The following is a 16,394-nucleotide window of genomic DNA, read 5'->3' as shown; positions in this document are numbered from 1 at the left end:
ATACAGGGATGAGAGGAGGATGGATGGAATTTGCGACTGGGAAGTGGAGAGAAGAAGAATCGGGGAGAAGAGGGGGACTGTTAAGGGGCCACAATGAAGGGAAAGAGGGAAATAATTCATGCCATGTATGCGCTAGGCATCCAATTTCTCACATAAATGTACTATAGCAATGGCTATATCAGCCCCATTCAGAGTAGTTCCATAGCATAGTGTAGAGATAATTTGTGTCCCCTGTGGACCAAACGGATCTGCTGACTCTCTGTTATCTCCCTGCATTTCACCAGAGGAGAAATCTGCAAAAACCACCCCGTGGACTACAATCGTCCACCAAAAATATCAACTAATGATTTGACACACTCTATTCCACTGTCCTTCACTACCAACCTGGTATCTCCAGGCCATGGAGCTGCTTCACAGGGACCGTATTGAGTACAGTGCTGGTGTGAGCTGGAGGCCCATGGCTCTGTGCTGTGGTCGTGCTCTCTCCAGGGTACAATTATCTATTATGTTCAGGGCTCAGTACGGAATATCTTTTTATGTTAGTCTCTGCGGGCGTTGAGAGATGCAGTTGATCTCGTAGCGCCCGGTCTTATCTAGAACAAAGCTGCCCCGACGAGTAGAGATACATCAACGCCGCGTAAGATAAATGTAGAGCCCGCAGGGTTCGAAATGCACGGCTGTTGGTTGACCTTTTATTCTAAGGCGACTCAGGTGGTATGATTTACCTGCGGCACAGACTTATATAGAAAACTAAACAATGCAGTTTCTTGCGAGAGGAAATTAACTGCTATTGGAGGAGTTCCATCCGTTAAGTAACGACACACAATTCATAATCTGCCACATAAATAACAAGCTGTGTCACATCTTCTTTGGCCTGTTCAACACGGGTCGAGCCGGACAAGCAAAATCCTTCATCAGTGACAAAACAATTAATAAATCCTCGCTATAAAGTAGTATGCTTTGGGGTAATGCTGCGGAAAATAGCTTGAACTTAAAACTCTGGTAATTTGGCATGATGATATCTGAAAACATACAGAACTGAGATTTCACACCTTTTTACAGCTTCCATACTCCACTGGGAGTCCTAATGACTGCGGGGCTGATAAAACTTCAGAATAGCAAAGAGCTAAATTGGGTTTCAAACTGTGTTATTAGAGACTAATACAATTATATTTTCTCTTGTCAGACTTTAATGAGGTAAACTGAGAGTAAGAGGTCTGTCTCCATTGGGAACTTTTGTTTGCATCCAACTAATACAGCTTTGTCTACCTGTATTAAATATGCGGTCACTCACAAAATGAAAGTGTGAAAGAGATTATTTTTTTATTTAATCTGCCCAGTTAATTTAATTCTGCTGTTTATTGTATTCAATAAACCTGATATTCAAATGATGAAAGGTTTTGTATTCAAGCTTCAGTAGGCAGACATTTTTTGGCATCATTGGGCAAAAATACCATAATAACCTTTTAGCATATTGTAATTCAAGTGTTCTGAAAGATAACTAGACTTCTACACCTCCTCATGGCTCTGTTTTAAGGCTTTAAAAAATCTAGCCCGTGACGGGAGACTTTGACCAATCACAGGTCATTTCAGAGAGAGCGCGTTCTTATTGGCTGTGCTTCAGCTGGTGGGCAGCACTTGGTATTTCCTCAACTGATCTCAACATGGCTGCTGGGTCACAAACTTTCTCATTTTACAGCTAAACAGTACACTACAAGATGTTTCTGAAAACAGTTGAGGCGAGAAATAGGCATTACAGTAACAGGATATAGATTTATATTTGATCAGCGCTGCCTAGTTTGACCGTTTGATCAGAGTTTGCGAGTGTTTGACAGCTGCTCATAGACGTCAGTCTCCAGCTCGGCTCTGATTGGTTGTTTTCCTCAGGTCTGTGAAATCTTGCAGATGCCGTTAGGAGCACCGGAGGAAACCGGCACAATAGGCACATGATTTATTTCTTTCTCATGCACTACTGTCAGGATATAGTCACCATTTTATAAAAATAACTTTTTTTTTAATCATATTTGCTCCATTTCTACCCACTGCATCATGTCAATTTCATTATATAAAAGTTTCCAAGACTCAAAGTATCATAAAAGGAGATAGAAAGATGACAAATAAATCAACAAAAAAGGCAGATAAGAGGACCAATTGTTAACCTAGCAGGCATAAAATAAAACTATGAAAAAGTTCTCCAACAAAGTCCTTGTAATTGCATCAGGAGTTCCTCATATTTCACAACCTCAAATATACAGTAAATAAAACATTGCATGTGTGACATAACCGTTTCATCATCCATCACCTGCAACAATTCATGAAACATTAATAACGTATTACGTTATTAGCATGTAATACGACCTCAAAAAACTTGAAAACTGTTCTTGTATGTGTTTTGTTTTTGTTTGAACTTTTGTTATGGCCTTTTATCCTAGAATATTTTATAACTGAGAAGGGGAGAAAGAAACTAGAGGCAACAAAAGAATCACATTACCTGTAGAAACTAGGCCTGTCAAAGTTAACGTGATAATAACTCTTTAACACAAATTTGTTTTAACGGCACTAATTTGTATCAGAGGTTGTAGCGGGCACAGTTTTCAAATTAGACTGAAGATATTGGTACCTTATCAAAACTAAAAAACCTAAGGAATCCATTGGTACCAACAATATCATACTAGTTTGTTGCGAAGGAGGAAAAATAACACTTCAAACCTACACAAAATTTTGGTGTGGGAAAAATAGGCATGGCCATTTTTAAAGAGGTCCCTCGACCTCTGACCTGAAGATATGTGAATGAAAATGGGTTTTATGGGTACCCACGAGTCTCCCCTTTACAGACATGCCCACTTTATGATAATCACATGCAGTTTGGGGCAAGTCATAGTCAAGTCAGCACACTGACACACTGACAGCTGTTGTTGCCTGTTGGGCTGCAGTTTGCCATGTTATGATTTGAGCATATTTTATAATTTATTTATACGTACATAAATTTGCATAAAGCAGCATATTTGCCCACTCCCATGTTGATAAGATTATTTAATACTTGACAAATCTCTCTTTAAGGTACATTTTGAACAGATAAATGTGTGATGAATTTGCGATTAATCTAAAACTAAACTATGGACAATCATGTGTTAAACCGCGAATAAATATTTTAATTGATTGACAGCCCTACTAGAAATTCACATGGTTTACGTTATAAAGAGAAAAGAATCACAAGTCAGAAAGAACCAGTTTTCAATCAGGAAATGCTGGCAATTCAATTAATTGGAAATATAATATTCAACCTTGTCTAAAATAACTATGGGTGACATTTTTCACTTCAAAATGAACCTACTGTATGTTTTTTTGAAAACACTTCATGAAAGCCTATCACCTGATGCAATACCTCTGGAAATAGATGCCTCTGCTTTCACTCACTTGCAATGCCTTTCCTGACGTAGTACATCACTTGGATGTTTGAGCTGAGAATAAAATATGGAAATCTATTCATGTGTTCATGATATTCAGAGCACAGGATCTGTCCTATCATTACTGACCAAGACCATCTTCCTCGATAATGATTGCTTTTAGATGTAAGAAGATGGTTCTATAAAAAATAAGTGTGATCCTAGAGTTCATGTATTACCAATGTGCTTTTTTGAAAGCAGAACATTGAGATTTTTTTTTAGGTGTAGCTGTCTCTCCTTCAACATGGCCACCTATAACCATACCATATTCACTTTCTGTATATTTCACACATAGCAATTTGCACAGTGCAACTGGTGTCCCCATTGGAGAAAAAATGCCTCCACACGGCTCTCAACATGGCAAAAGCTGAGCCGGCGGCTCGTAGCTAGCGGTGCTAACAGTGAAATAAAGGCAACACTGTTGAAAAAGCTAACAGTGTTCACCTGGGGGGGGAACCGGAGGGTGGGTGCTAATCTTCTGCGACACCGCCATCAGTCGGGATGGTGTTATCAGCTATGAGCTAGCCAGTGGGGCATGCTCACATTCACTAACATGCACTAAAAGCAAAGCAATGTCAACAAAGCAAAGAGAAACTCGGATTATAACACATACAGAGGGAGAGTGACTTCATTCTCTGCTCAGGTAGATATTACTCCTCTATGTCTTTACATAGCAAATAGTTGTTTGCCCTTATATTTATGCTCTGGATATCGTATAGAGCACCTTTAATGTTATTGGATGCTCACTGTCATTGATTTTGCTTTTGCATGAGTTACTTTCCCCAAGGCACGTGCTGACAAAATTTAGGCCGATTTTGTCAAGTCATCTCGCCTACCCCCCCATCCCCCCACCCAATGCCCTCCAAAAAAAAAAAAAATTACGGAATCTGCTCTTTTGATAAAATACATCAACATATACCCCACTTTATGTCAAAAGGCAGTTGCTAACAAGTGTCTAAATGAGACTACTAAACGTCATCAAGCTAACTAGTCTGCCTTTACAGTCTCGTTGTTTATACTCGTGTTAATGTGACCATGGTGTACGTAGTTTGTTTATAACGTTAGCTTTTTAATTCTGGCGATTGCATTTACACTTCAAAGGTCAGAAAAGTGCTGTTCATTTGAGAAGACTATCGTGCTGAAGAAAACGTGCAGGTATCATAAACGTGTGTTTGCCACAAAGCTTATTTTTTGCAATAATCCTAATCGAGGGAATCGAGGGAACCCAGGGTGATTTTAACTTCCTTAGTGGCGTATAAAAATACGTCATATCTGGATCAGTAATATTTGGTAATTTCTTAAGTTAAGTTTCTGAATGTGTAGAAAAATGGTATTATTATTGTTTTCGTTTAGCTGAGATAACCTTGTATAAAGTAGTTCCCTCTCAATACTTGGCAAAATCCAATCTTCCAGCAGATTTCCAAGGTCCAACAGCCTTCATTGATCTTCAACTGATATAAAATGAAACACATCCCTGCCCTGCTACTTCCAGTATATATGGTGTGCTTGGGGTGACTCACAGATTGAACATCTGTATATGACTGAAGTAGACTAAGAGCTAAAAAGTTAATTTTCTTCAGTTAGGCAACAAAATTACAGTTGTATTTGACTATGGTAATATTCATAGGCAAGTCACACCATCTTCAGTCATTAGGTGTTTTATATGACACGGCTCTTAAGATTTATAACAGGTGACAGCTTAAGAACTCATCGCCACGACTTAAACAGGAGAAAACACGCTGCTTCACTGGGCTTTAAGATTGGCTTGTTTTGCAGATTCCCAATTTCAAAACTGAGCTTGGTAAAAGCTCCACTCAGAAGGAAAAAGACTGCAGCAGCTTGTGAAATTGGATCACTTAATTTGACAGGTTGATTGTGAAGTATTAATCGAAGCCTCCGTTTATTATATATACCTGCAATTTTGTCTCCTTTCTTCCATCTAGTTCATTGCCAAAAAAAAAAAAACATAATGAAGACTTAAAATGTCTAAGAAGAAAACTACATTATATTATATCGAATGTTGTAATGTAAGTCGTTTCGCAGTTGACACTGAGGTCAACATTGCTACACCCTGAATACAAACAACATGCTTTTAACGAAGTAAAAAAATAAACCAAAACAAACAGCAGCAACGTCAAATGTATCTCTGTAAGAGACAGATAAAAAGTCCACCTCTTGTCCTCGTATTAAGTTGCCAATAATGGAGGCTTTCACTATGTTGAAGTCATTACAATAGAATGATGCTTAAACGGCCAGGCAACAAACAAAACACTTCAATATGGAGTGACTTTAACTGCTCTTCCCTCTATGATCAAGTGATTTTTTTGAGGCATAAATTGAGCATGGTCCTTTTTTAACTTAAGAAGTCATTAGAGCTTACAATAAAGCAAAGGCTTCTCTTTTCAGCCAGCTTACCCATTAGAAGATTGCTGCTAATTACATCCACACTAATAACACTATCTGCTTTGTTTTGGTGCTGGACAGAATCGCTCAATCTTTATTCAAAATGTTATTCAGCTGGGATTCTAGTATTTTGAAGGCGCAGAACTCACATCAGAAATATGTCTCTTAATGAAAGGGTAATTATTTACTATGGTAACAGAGGTCCAAAAACTGAGCTTCGTACTGAAGGGGAGTTTGTGGGCATGCCCCCCCCCCAAAAAAAAAAATTGTATGTGCATTTTAAGACGTTTGGAGAGCAAAAATTGGATAACAATAGCTTTAAAACCTTATCAGTGGGCAGTAGCGTAAATGATTTGTCAAGCTATAATCCATGAGAATCAAGTTAAATGTTGCAATGAATGATCCATCTCTCATATCCATTATCCATTACATTCTTTCGGTTCATTTCTCTCCCCGTCCTCTACACTTTTGTTCTCTCTCACCCTCAGTATTCACGGCGTGTCCCACATTTTGGATTTGAATTATAGAAATGTGTCTCAAAGAGCACATAAACATAAGCAAAATGTGTGTTATCCAATAATATATTTATACCATAATACTATAATTATCACACTATAATTATGCAACCTGTTTGTGATGTTGAGCCTATAAGTTCCACTGTAATTACCAAAGAACACATTTAAATTGGATCAGGTCAGTTTTTGTTTGTGTTGAACAGCACAGGGACATAATGCTAATCCTATCATGGGCACTGTGGGCAGTACCTGCTCATCCTCTCTCAACTCCTTCATCTTATCTCTTACTTTTTTTTCTTTTTTTATGTCTCCTCATCTTGTCACATATCTTTTCCATTCCCAAAGCATGAGCTTTGATTCTTTTCATTTTGTTCTGTCTCAGTGGAGAAAGTAAACACAAGGTCAATTGATATCTATCTGTAAATGTTACCAGCCTCCGCTAGGATAATATTTCAATGGCAATGGCATCTCATTTTAACATGAATTTCAAACCTTTAGATGAACTGAATTGAAATAAAAGTCTTTACAATTCCATTGTAAGCAGTGGGCGACCTTCAGGTCTGAGAAGTGAAGCCAATGCTGAAGTGCCTTAAACAAGCATTCTTTCTAATAGCCAGCAGGGGGCGACTCCTCTGGTTGCAAAAAATCATTCTAAGAGAAAATGAGCCTACTTCTCACTTGATTTATTACCTCAGTAAACATTGTAAACATGAATTTATGGTTTCAATCGCTAGTTTCAAGTCTTCTTCAAGACAGCATGATGTTCATTTAGTAAATTATGGTCCCATTTAGAGTCAAATAGACCATAAAGTAGGGTATGCTTTAGGACGTAGCTACCTTGTGATGGACAGGTCGCAAACATTGTCCATGTTTTCATAGTAGAACTTTAACATTAATAAATATAACTTTTTTGGTTGCCTGAAAATATCTTATTCAGTGCTCGGTTGCACTTACAGTAGCTCCATCTTCCCGTGTCACTTCTGGTTGCAAAAAAACGACATGGCCATGGCCAAATATCAAGATGGCGACGGCCAAAATGCCGAACTCGAGGCTTCAAAACGGCAGTCGAAAAACAAATGGGTGACGTCACGGTGACTACGTCCACTTCTTATATGCAGTCTATGGTTGTAAGTTTATCAGTCTACCACTGTATGGATGGAATTAACGTTAGCTGGCTAGCTAATTCACTGAAGTGAAACTAACTAGCCAGCATCATAATGGATGGCCACTGTAACAGTGCAACCGCACAGGAGCTATTATTTCTACGAGTAAAACTCCCCAGTTATCTGCATCACGCTTTGCGTGGATTCAGCTGCCTGTCCGGCTTCTTCAAGGTGTTGATAATCAAAGAACCACCATGATCATCCACTTCACAACACACACACACAAGCAATGACGTGATCAGATGAGCAAGTCAGTAATCTTGGCGCTTTACAATATATTTGCCGCACCAAAGTAATTTTAGGCAATTATTTAACAACTTTTATTATATACACCTTCGCAAAAACTACAGAGGTCCGGCCTCAGTGACCTCGACGGTGGGCACGGCCATGATCATCACTCAACAACAACAGCAAGTTATTGCTGTGCTTCAATGAGCCCTGTGAGTGACATGCACTCTGATCTGGGACAGCAAGTCAGTCACTGTCAGATTGAGATAAAGAGTAAAGTATTTTCTGCATAGATTAGCCCTTGGCCATCATATATTAGCCCAAAAACAGCAGTCAGAAGAACAGTATGCTAAACAGCTGCCAGCGCTGAACTTTTTTGTTCAAGCAGGAGCAAGGAGGCAGGAGTCTGCTGAAGACTTTTTGACTGAATGACACAAGTGATAACCGGCAAGAAAGATAGAGAGTTTGACTGAAGCTTAGCCTGTGATGGTGGTGAGTGAAAGGGGCATAAACAACTCTGATGGAAATGTTCCTGCGTTTTCTATAAGTGCCCGCTGAAAACATGCCTGTTCAGAGTGGGCTGAATGCTTGGCCCTGTGGTGATGCTGCTTGCAGCTTTTCTCGAGGACCGCTCATACAAACAACTTCCCACTCAATGCTGCACTTCCTTGTTTCCTGAGCAATACACCTGCCATGACATAGTTGCATCACACACCCAAGTCACAGCTACTCACGGTCAGAATCACCAGTGAAATACACTCTGGTTCAAGAGGGAAAAAAACAAAACATGGGCCGACTACTGTTAGGCAAGGTAGGCTGCTGCCTGGGGCCCCCAAACTTAAAGGGCCCCAAACAGCTAATAGGTTTATTATGATGTTTGGATGTGAAAAATATTGAATTATGTTACTATTCTAATTCATTGTACCCTGAAATAATAATTCTACTTCAGAGGAAAACATTGTAGTACTACATCTACCTGACAGAGAAATGTCACTGGTTACGTCGCAGATTCAGATTTGACTCTCAAAATATAACAATTAAAATATGATGCATTATTATTCAGTAAACTATATCCAGCATCATATTAGAACTGAAAGCTCCACCTCGAGGCCCAAAAATCACTAAATCCGCCCCCTGCAAAACATACCCAGGTTACTCAAGGTCAGAAATATCAGTGAAATACACTTTTTAGTGGAGGTAATTTCCAAATAGGCATATTAGTCGCTTGCTTTGAAATAACCACTGCGGTTATAAAATACAGCATGGATTTAATTAGCGCAGGTATTTTTAAAGTTTATTAAAACTTGTCCTAATTGCACCGAAAAAGCACTCCCTTCGGTCTCCAGCAATACACCTAGAAGGACATACCACCAGACTGACAGAGATTTATTGCTCTATAGTTATTTAAGATAACGTGTTTAGTGTTGGCCCTTAGTGAGTTTGTATCTAATCAGGATAACTGCAAGGTGTGCCAAAGAGATATAAGCTCAACTGAAATACCACTCAGCTAAAACTCAGTTAAGTAAAATGCTTATAATCTTCCCAGAATACATATGATGGGATATAATGGGGGGAAATGCTTCCTATGTCTGAAATGTATTGCATTTTCAGGGTTTCCTAACACTAGATCAATGAAATGAAAGGTTATTAAGTGAAGGCAGAGAACTTTCTAATGCATCTGGTTCCATAACCGGAGTTGGCAATGACTTTAGGGACTCACTCGATGCTTGACTGTGATTTGATGTGAAATCATAATCACAGAACTTCTCTTCTCTTTTCCCTTTCTTTATATTCCTCTATATAGCTATAGTCACCATATTTATATTTCCCCATGCATTGTCTTGGGAGCTGTGAAACACTTTAGGAGAAGGAGACAACATACGTTTCTTTTTCAGGGGCTAAATAAGACCATGTTGCGAATTCACAAAAAAAATGACCAAACTGTCACAGATCATAAAAAATAATATTTTCCAAAGCTTTAAATCATACACATATTGAATCATTGGTCCTGTACCGGTACCTGGGGCAATTTTCCCTCTCTGGGCTGAGCTATTTTTTTTCTTTTCATGACATATTTCCAGTGTAAGACTTGGATGCTGTTGGGAAATCAAGCCCACTTGTTTAGTTTATGATAGGAGCGAGTGTTTCTTACCCTGCCAATGACCCTGGGGAAGGGAGCTCTCTGGTTCTCAGTTACGATCATAGGAGGGACCAGCAGGGATCTCTTAGATCTGAACGGCAGCATCTGGCCAACACCCAGGATATCCTAAAACACAAAAGGAGACAAACCACATTGTTAAACTTTGAAAGAACAATCCTTTACATTTCATGCCTTGCCAGGCCACGTTGTGGAGTATTCCTCTGTGTGTTGACGTCCTTTATTATTCTTATACAACCCTACCTCATTACCTGTTTGCCATTACCCGCAACTCCGCCGACGACACAAACACACAGCAAGCAGTAAAGTACGCATTTTGAAATGTTGAGAAAGATGTTCAAACAAGCTGCTCTTTTGATGTGATACCCAATTTTAATGGCAGAGTGGTAGGTAGTATATAATAAGGAATTATGGCTGTCAACGTATTCAAATATTTAATTGAAATTAATCCCGATTGTCCATAGTTAATCAGGATTAATCACAGATTAATTGCACCTTTTTTATCTGTTCAAAATGTATCTTAACATGAGATTTGTCCATCATTTAATACTCTTATCAACATGGGAGTTGGCAAATATGCTTGTTTATGCAAATGTATGTATTTATTTATCATTGGAAATCAATTAACAACACAAAACAATGACAAATATTGTCCAGAAACCCTCACAGGTACTGCATTTAGCATAAAATATATGCTCAAATCATCACATGGCAATCTCAAGCCCGACAGGCAACAGCAGCTGTCAGTGTGTCAGTGTGCTGACTTGACTATGACTTGCCCAAAACTGCATGTGATTATCATAAAGTGGGCATGTATGTAAAGGGGAGACTTGTGGGTACCCATAGAAACCATTTTCATTCACATATCTTGAGGTCAGAGGTCAAGGGACCCCTTTACAAATCGACATGCCAGTTTTTCCTCAACAAAATTGAGGTTAACTCTGGAGTGTTATTTCGCCTCCTTTGTGACGAGCTAGTATGACATGGCTGGTACCGATGGATTCCTTCCGTTTTCTGATTTCATATGGTGCCAATATCCAGTATCCAGCAAGTAACGTATTGAAGAATTTAAAGAATGTTAAAACGAATTTGCTTTAACGCGTTATTATTGCGTTAACTTTGACAGCCCTTTAAGGATTACAAAGATTACATTTTACTTACTCAGCCCGTATGTTGAATAAAGACAGGGGAGACGAGTAGGAAAAAAATCAAAAAACAAAGCATTAAAGCAAGAGTTACCAAGACAAGAAGAGATGGTAAAACTGAAGAAATGAGAGATGACAAGGTTTTGGCAGAGCAATTGTGTTGTTCATGCACAAGGAGCCAATCTGAAATGTTATTTTTTGCTCTTGAGAGCACAATAGCACAATCTAATTTCATCTTCCACCCTCCTGCTGTTGTCAACAAAGACGTGGTTGTTACTGTACTGCATAATATAGCGAGAGATCCCCCCCCTTCTCCCCCTCTCTCTTCTTCACTTTCAGATCCCTGATACCGTTATGGCCCCTCTGCTTTGACGGTGATGAAAATCATGTCTGTCACGGACACTATGAACAGGAGGCTGGAATCCTGGCTGCTAACATGGAGGTGATGACCTACAGGGGAGGACAGGCTGTCGGCTGTCTGCACACCTGGACACGAGCCGAGGAGAGACAACAAATACACACAAATGCTCCGCCGTACCCATGCAAATCTGAGCACAAAACATGCTTATGCACTGTATGCAGATCTGTGTGATACTGTGATAAGCCTTTAGTGCTAAAAGGTCCAAACTATTAAAAAATAACGAAATTTATTTAAATGATTTAACATACATTTCTATACAAAAATATTTACATTTTGTCTCATATCCTTTAAATTGTGTTTCTTTGCCTTCATTTTTGGCTCTGTTTATGTCTTCCACAACCTACTACCTGGAGATACAATTAAAGCTTCCCAAGCAGTGTGGCACTGTTCAGCGATGCATCCTGATCTCCCAAAATAATCGTAAGTCGGGTCAGAAGAGAAGCCATTACCTGCATAGAGAGCAAATCTGCCACCCGTTACCAAAAGAAGGCAACCAAAGCACAAAACCAAAACAGGTCACACAGCCACACAGAGACTTTTCTCTGCTGGTTTCCATAGTTCAAGCATCAATTTGTCAGGTCTCTTACATAGATACTACAGTAGGATGAAAACGGTACTGCTACAGTAGGAGAAGCTATGATGTCTAATATGTGTCATTAGTGATGAGTTGCTTTTCTTCTGTCACTATTCTTCTAATGCTTGTACTCCAATAAAACACCAACATTAACAGTAAGAATATTGTTTCTCTGGTTTACACTCAGCAGGAAACTTACCAGTGATATCACAAGGCTTCTTGTGGAGCCTCCATCCTTCACCCAATACAAGAGCGCTATATTTGGTATGATTGATCTAGGGATATTAATCACCTGCTTAACTGAAATAAAACTGCAGCCTCATACTGTACATATCTGCTCTGGAAGAACATGTCTTACGCTCTGCTTTGAGAGAGTGGAAGTAAAAGTCCCATTCATTTTTCCCATAGACAATGTTAGGGGACTCACAGTTGGAGCACTTCTACGGCTTGTATCGGCATGAAACTCTTTCCGCTAAATCATCAGTACAAAAGATGAAAAAGAAATATATTATTTAATAAAAAAAAAAAGGTATAAGCTAGTGTAAATAAAATCTTTGAGGGAGATGTTAAATACATCTCACAAAGTGCATTTCGGCAAGAAACTGAGCATAACATAACATTCTCTGATGTGCACCGCTAACGGCGAGTGGAAGCTAAAGATGATGGAGTTGAAAACACAAAAAAAAAAATGCATCTTGAATCAATTCACTAGTCTTATAGTATCTAGACCTGTCTGCCATGCTAAAATGATGGACTAAACACAATTTCTTCGGAACAAAGTTGAAATAATTTAAACCGGTGGTCATCACATAATCCTATCTGTCCTATCTGATAGAGTCCTGGGTTTCTGTGTTTAGTAATGTTAAGGAAATTGTTTTGAAGAACAAACTGAAATGGGAAGAAAGAATGGGAAAAATGCCAGAACCAGCATCCCCTCCCACTTTGCAACTCTATTAGGGTTGTTTCTAGAAGGTAAAGCACAAATTGTGGAAGATAGTGAGATGATTAAGGTTGGGCATTGACCTTGAATGGTTAAAGCTCCTAAGTGGCCCTAATGGCATCTGCAAGATTTCACAGACTGGAGGAAAACAACCAATCAGAGCCGAGGTGGAGTCTGCCGTCCAGCAGCAGTCTCTGAGCAGCTGTCAATCACTTGCGAACTCCAATCAAACGGTCAAACTAGGCAGCGTTGGTCAAATATGAATCAATATTCTGTTACTGTAATGATTTTTCACCTCAAATGTTTTCAGAATCATCTTGTAGTGCACTGTTTAGCTGTAAAATGAGAAAGTTTGTGACCCGGCAGCCATGTTGAGATCAGCTCAGGAAATACCAAGCACCGCCTCCCAGCCAGAGCACAGTCAATAGGAACGCTTAATAGGAACACACTCTCTCTCTGAAATTACCTGTGATTGGTCAAAGTCTCCCATCACAGGCTAGATTTCTTAAAGCCTGAAAACAGAGCGATGAGGAGGTGCTGAAGTCTAGATTTCTCAGAACACTTGAATTACAATATGCTGAAAGGTTATTATGGAATTTTTGCCCAACGATGCCAAAAACGTTCTGCCTTCTGAAGCTTTAAGATTAGGCATTGACCTCGAATGGTTAGGGTTAGGTGAGGTCATCGGGCAGCGAGTCTCGTGAGTTTTCACAATTTTGGAGGTTAACTTCTAGACACGACCCTCTATTCGCAGATGTTTTTTCATAAAACCAATAGAATTTTTGCACAAAGGAGTAACGTCATATGCAGATGATCACACTATCTAACACCCAGACAGCTGCCTGCTACAAAACACAAGAGTCACAGACGTGAACAACAACCCACAATAGCTTTCCTGCGAATGTCTCCCGCTTATAAACATGGCCATGCATCTTGTGTTGTGTCTCGGTTTGCTGAACTAGCAACCAAACTAACATCCGCCAGGGAAAGTGCATTTCTAACTTCAGTTCGCAGGCTAGTTAGCAAATTAGCTTCTTTAGCCACTTACCAAGTTAGCTAAAGAAAGCTTAGCTGAGCTTAAAATGTACTTAATGTCATTTCATTCTGTTAAGATGCTAACATGGTCCTTACCGCTCATTACCACAAACAACAGCGTTTGCCAATTACTCGTAAGCTACAGTTTCCTGTGTGAGTGTGTTTACTTTCTCTCTCGTTCCCCTGCCAGGGCTCAGACATTGAAATGATCCTCCAGAGGCTTTGCAGAAAAAGAGCATTCATCATATTTTTCTGTCCTTTATGATGAAAAAAAAAAACTATAACAAAGGAAAACACTTTTAAATTGTTTTTGTCTGCAAAAAGTCATGAGTAAATGTGATTTCAGCTGGACTTGAGCGGTGGCCATCCTTAACACTAATCTGATCTGCCCCCCCTGCAACCGCAGTCCATTGTCCGCACAAAGGTAGTCACTGCCTAAATGTTGAGCAAAATGACAGAACAATGAGAGTGAAAGCAACAACACAGCAACAAGCCCGGTCGCTGAGCCCCTGGTTAGAATGACAACACAGTTTCAATGTGAAAGGGAAAAGACCGACCTGAGGTTTTTGTGGTTTCATTTGCAATGCAAATAGTCTCCTTTGTCCTTCGTCTTTTATAGCCTACTGTACAACCCCTTTATTGACAACGTGCACTGCACACGGATGTGGTGCCGTGTGTGTGTGTGTGTGTGTGTGTGTGTGTGTGTGTGCAGGGGACTGTTTGCGTGTTTACTGTTCACACTCCTGTTCTTGGCTGACAGGGACTCTGGCACCGCTCTCACCCCTGTCACAATGACGGAAAGAGAACAGGTAAGAGGGAAAAACGGAGCCGTTTGTTTACAGCACAGTGCCGACACTCGGACAGAGAGGGCAGCGGCGAACACTCACACAGCTAACCGCCTCGCCCATCCACCCCTCCCAGCCGCAGAGGTCAGAGGGAGAACACAATGACACAGTAATCATAGACACAACCCGACCAGAACAAACCAAAAGACACACCGAGCGGTCTCTGAAATGGCCACTCTTATCAAACCCACTGGGGGATGACCTTCCAAATGTCAAAATCTAAAACTGGACCCGAAGCGGTTAAACACAACGCTGCACAAAACTGGGAGAGATTATAAAAGCTATTTTGTCTCTAAAGAGCACAGTCAGTGGTGTGTGTATATGTATGTGACCGGTTCACAAGCGAGTTGATGGACTTTTAAGCACTGCCTGTGAAAGTCTGAAGCCCGGGGGATGAGCGCATCAATCCCATCATGCACAGGTCTCAGCTGTGGGATATTTGTAAAGGACGGGGAAGAAGAGCTGGGAGGCAAACAGGCACTGTGAGGTATTTTTAGTGGCTGGATGCGGGAACTGGTGACAGGGGTTAGGGCTGAGATAGATCATGCTGTCAAATCCACGTCTTCAGTGAGCTGAGATACAGCGGATATGGAGCGGGAGTGAAGGCGCTTTAAAACCTATCAATGTTCCGCAGGTGGATCAGGACGACGCTGACAAACTTGTTCAGCTGGACGTCTGATCTGCTCGTCGAAGGACGCCTCGCCACGGGATAGTTCTGGGAAAAGATAACTCGCAGCCTTACTTTCCTTCCTCTAACCTTTTTACCTGCCACTTTGCGCGGCTCCCCCTCGTTCTTTTTTCTCTCACTTAGCAATAGCCCGTTCGTCACACTTTTCTCCCTCTTGCAGTCTGTGCGCGTGATGAATAGTGTTCTTACAGCTCGGTGACACCGCAAGAGAAGGAAGCCATGAATCTTTAATGTGTCCTGTTCATAAATTACTGCCGCACCATCAACCCTGATCCGGCCTTAATACATTTGCTTCTCTCTCTGTCTCTGTCTCTCAAATGATCATTAGGGCTTTTCAGTGTGCTGAGTTGAAAGTGCCACGACAAGAAAAAAAAGAAAAATCTCGTTAAGAAGATATATTTGATCAGTAAGAAAGGAAGGCACGTATGTTTACAGCGTTTACATGCATATACTGTACTACAGTATATGGTTGTGTGTGTGTGTGTCCCTGCGTGTGTGTGAGGAAGGGACAGATGGAGGCTTTGTCATTGTCATCTGAGTTACTGTGCCAGTAAAGTCACGTCCTTGTCCATTCTGCCATTTTCACTCTCAATGCTATATTGAGAAGTGTCATTACTCATTCCTGACAATGTGTTGGAGACCTGGTGAGAAATGAACAATATCAAGGCTAGCATCAGCCAGCGGTGACAGCGATGTACAGCTAGTCAACGTGGAATAAAGCTCCTGGATATGCAGCCAGGTCACGCAATCAGTCAGTTAAGCTCACTTACGTTAGCGTCAGCAGTATGTACAAAACTACATAATGAATCTCATATACTCGTCTGATAACACGT

General features: G+C 40.3%; 1 protein-coding gene across 1 annotated transcript in view; it reads right to left on the bottom strand.

The window, feature by feature from the left end:
* Positions 1-16,394, bottom strand: part of cdh13 (cadherin 13, H-cadherin (heart)) — a 431,422-nt gene that overhangs the window by 246,118 nt on the left and 168,910 nt on the right. The window contains exon 4 of the mRNA XM_037766589.1: positions 9,908-10,021. Within this exon, the coding sequence (XP_037622517.1) occupies positions 9,908-10,021 (114 nt within the window). The remainder of the gene's footprint in view (positions 1-9,907; positions 10,022-16,394) is intronic.

This window comes from Sebastes umbrosus, chromosome 4 (genome assembly GCF_015220745.1).
Source record: "Sebastes umbrosus isolate fSebUmb1 chromosome 4, fSebUmb1.pri, whole genome shotgun sequence".
NCBI lineage: Eukaryota > Metazoa > Chordata > Actinopteri > Perciformes > Sebastidae > Sebastes > Sebastes umbrosus.
This window is presented reverse-complemented; position numbering and strand designations above follow the sequence as displayed.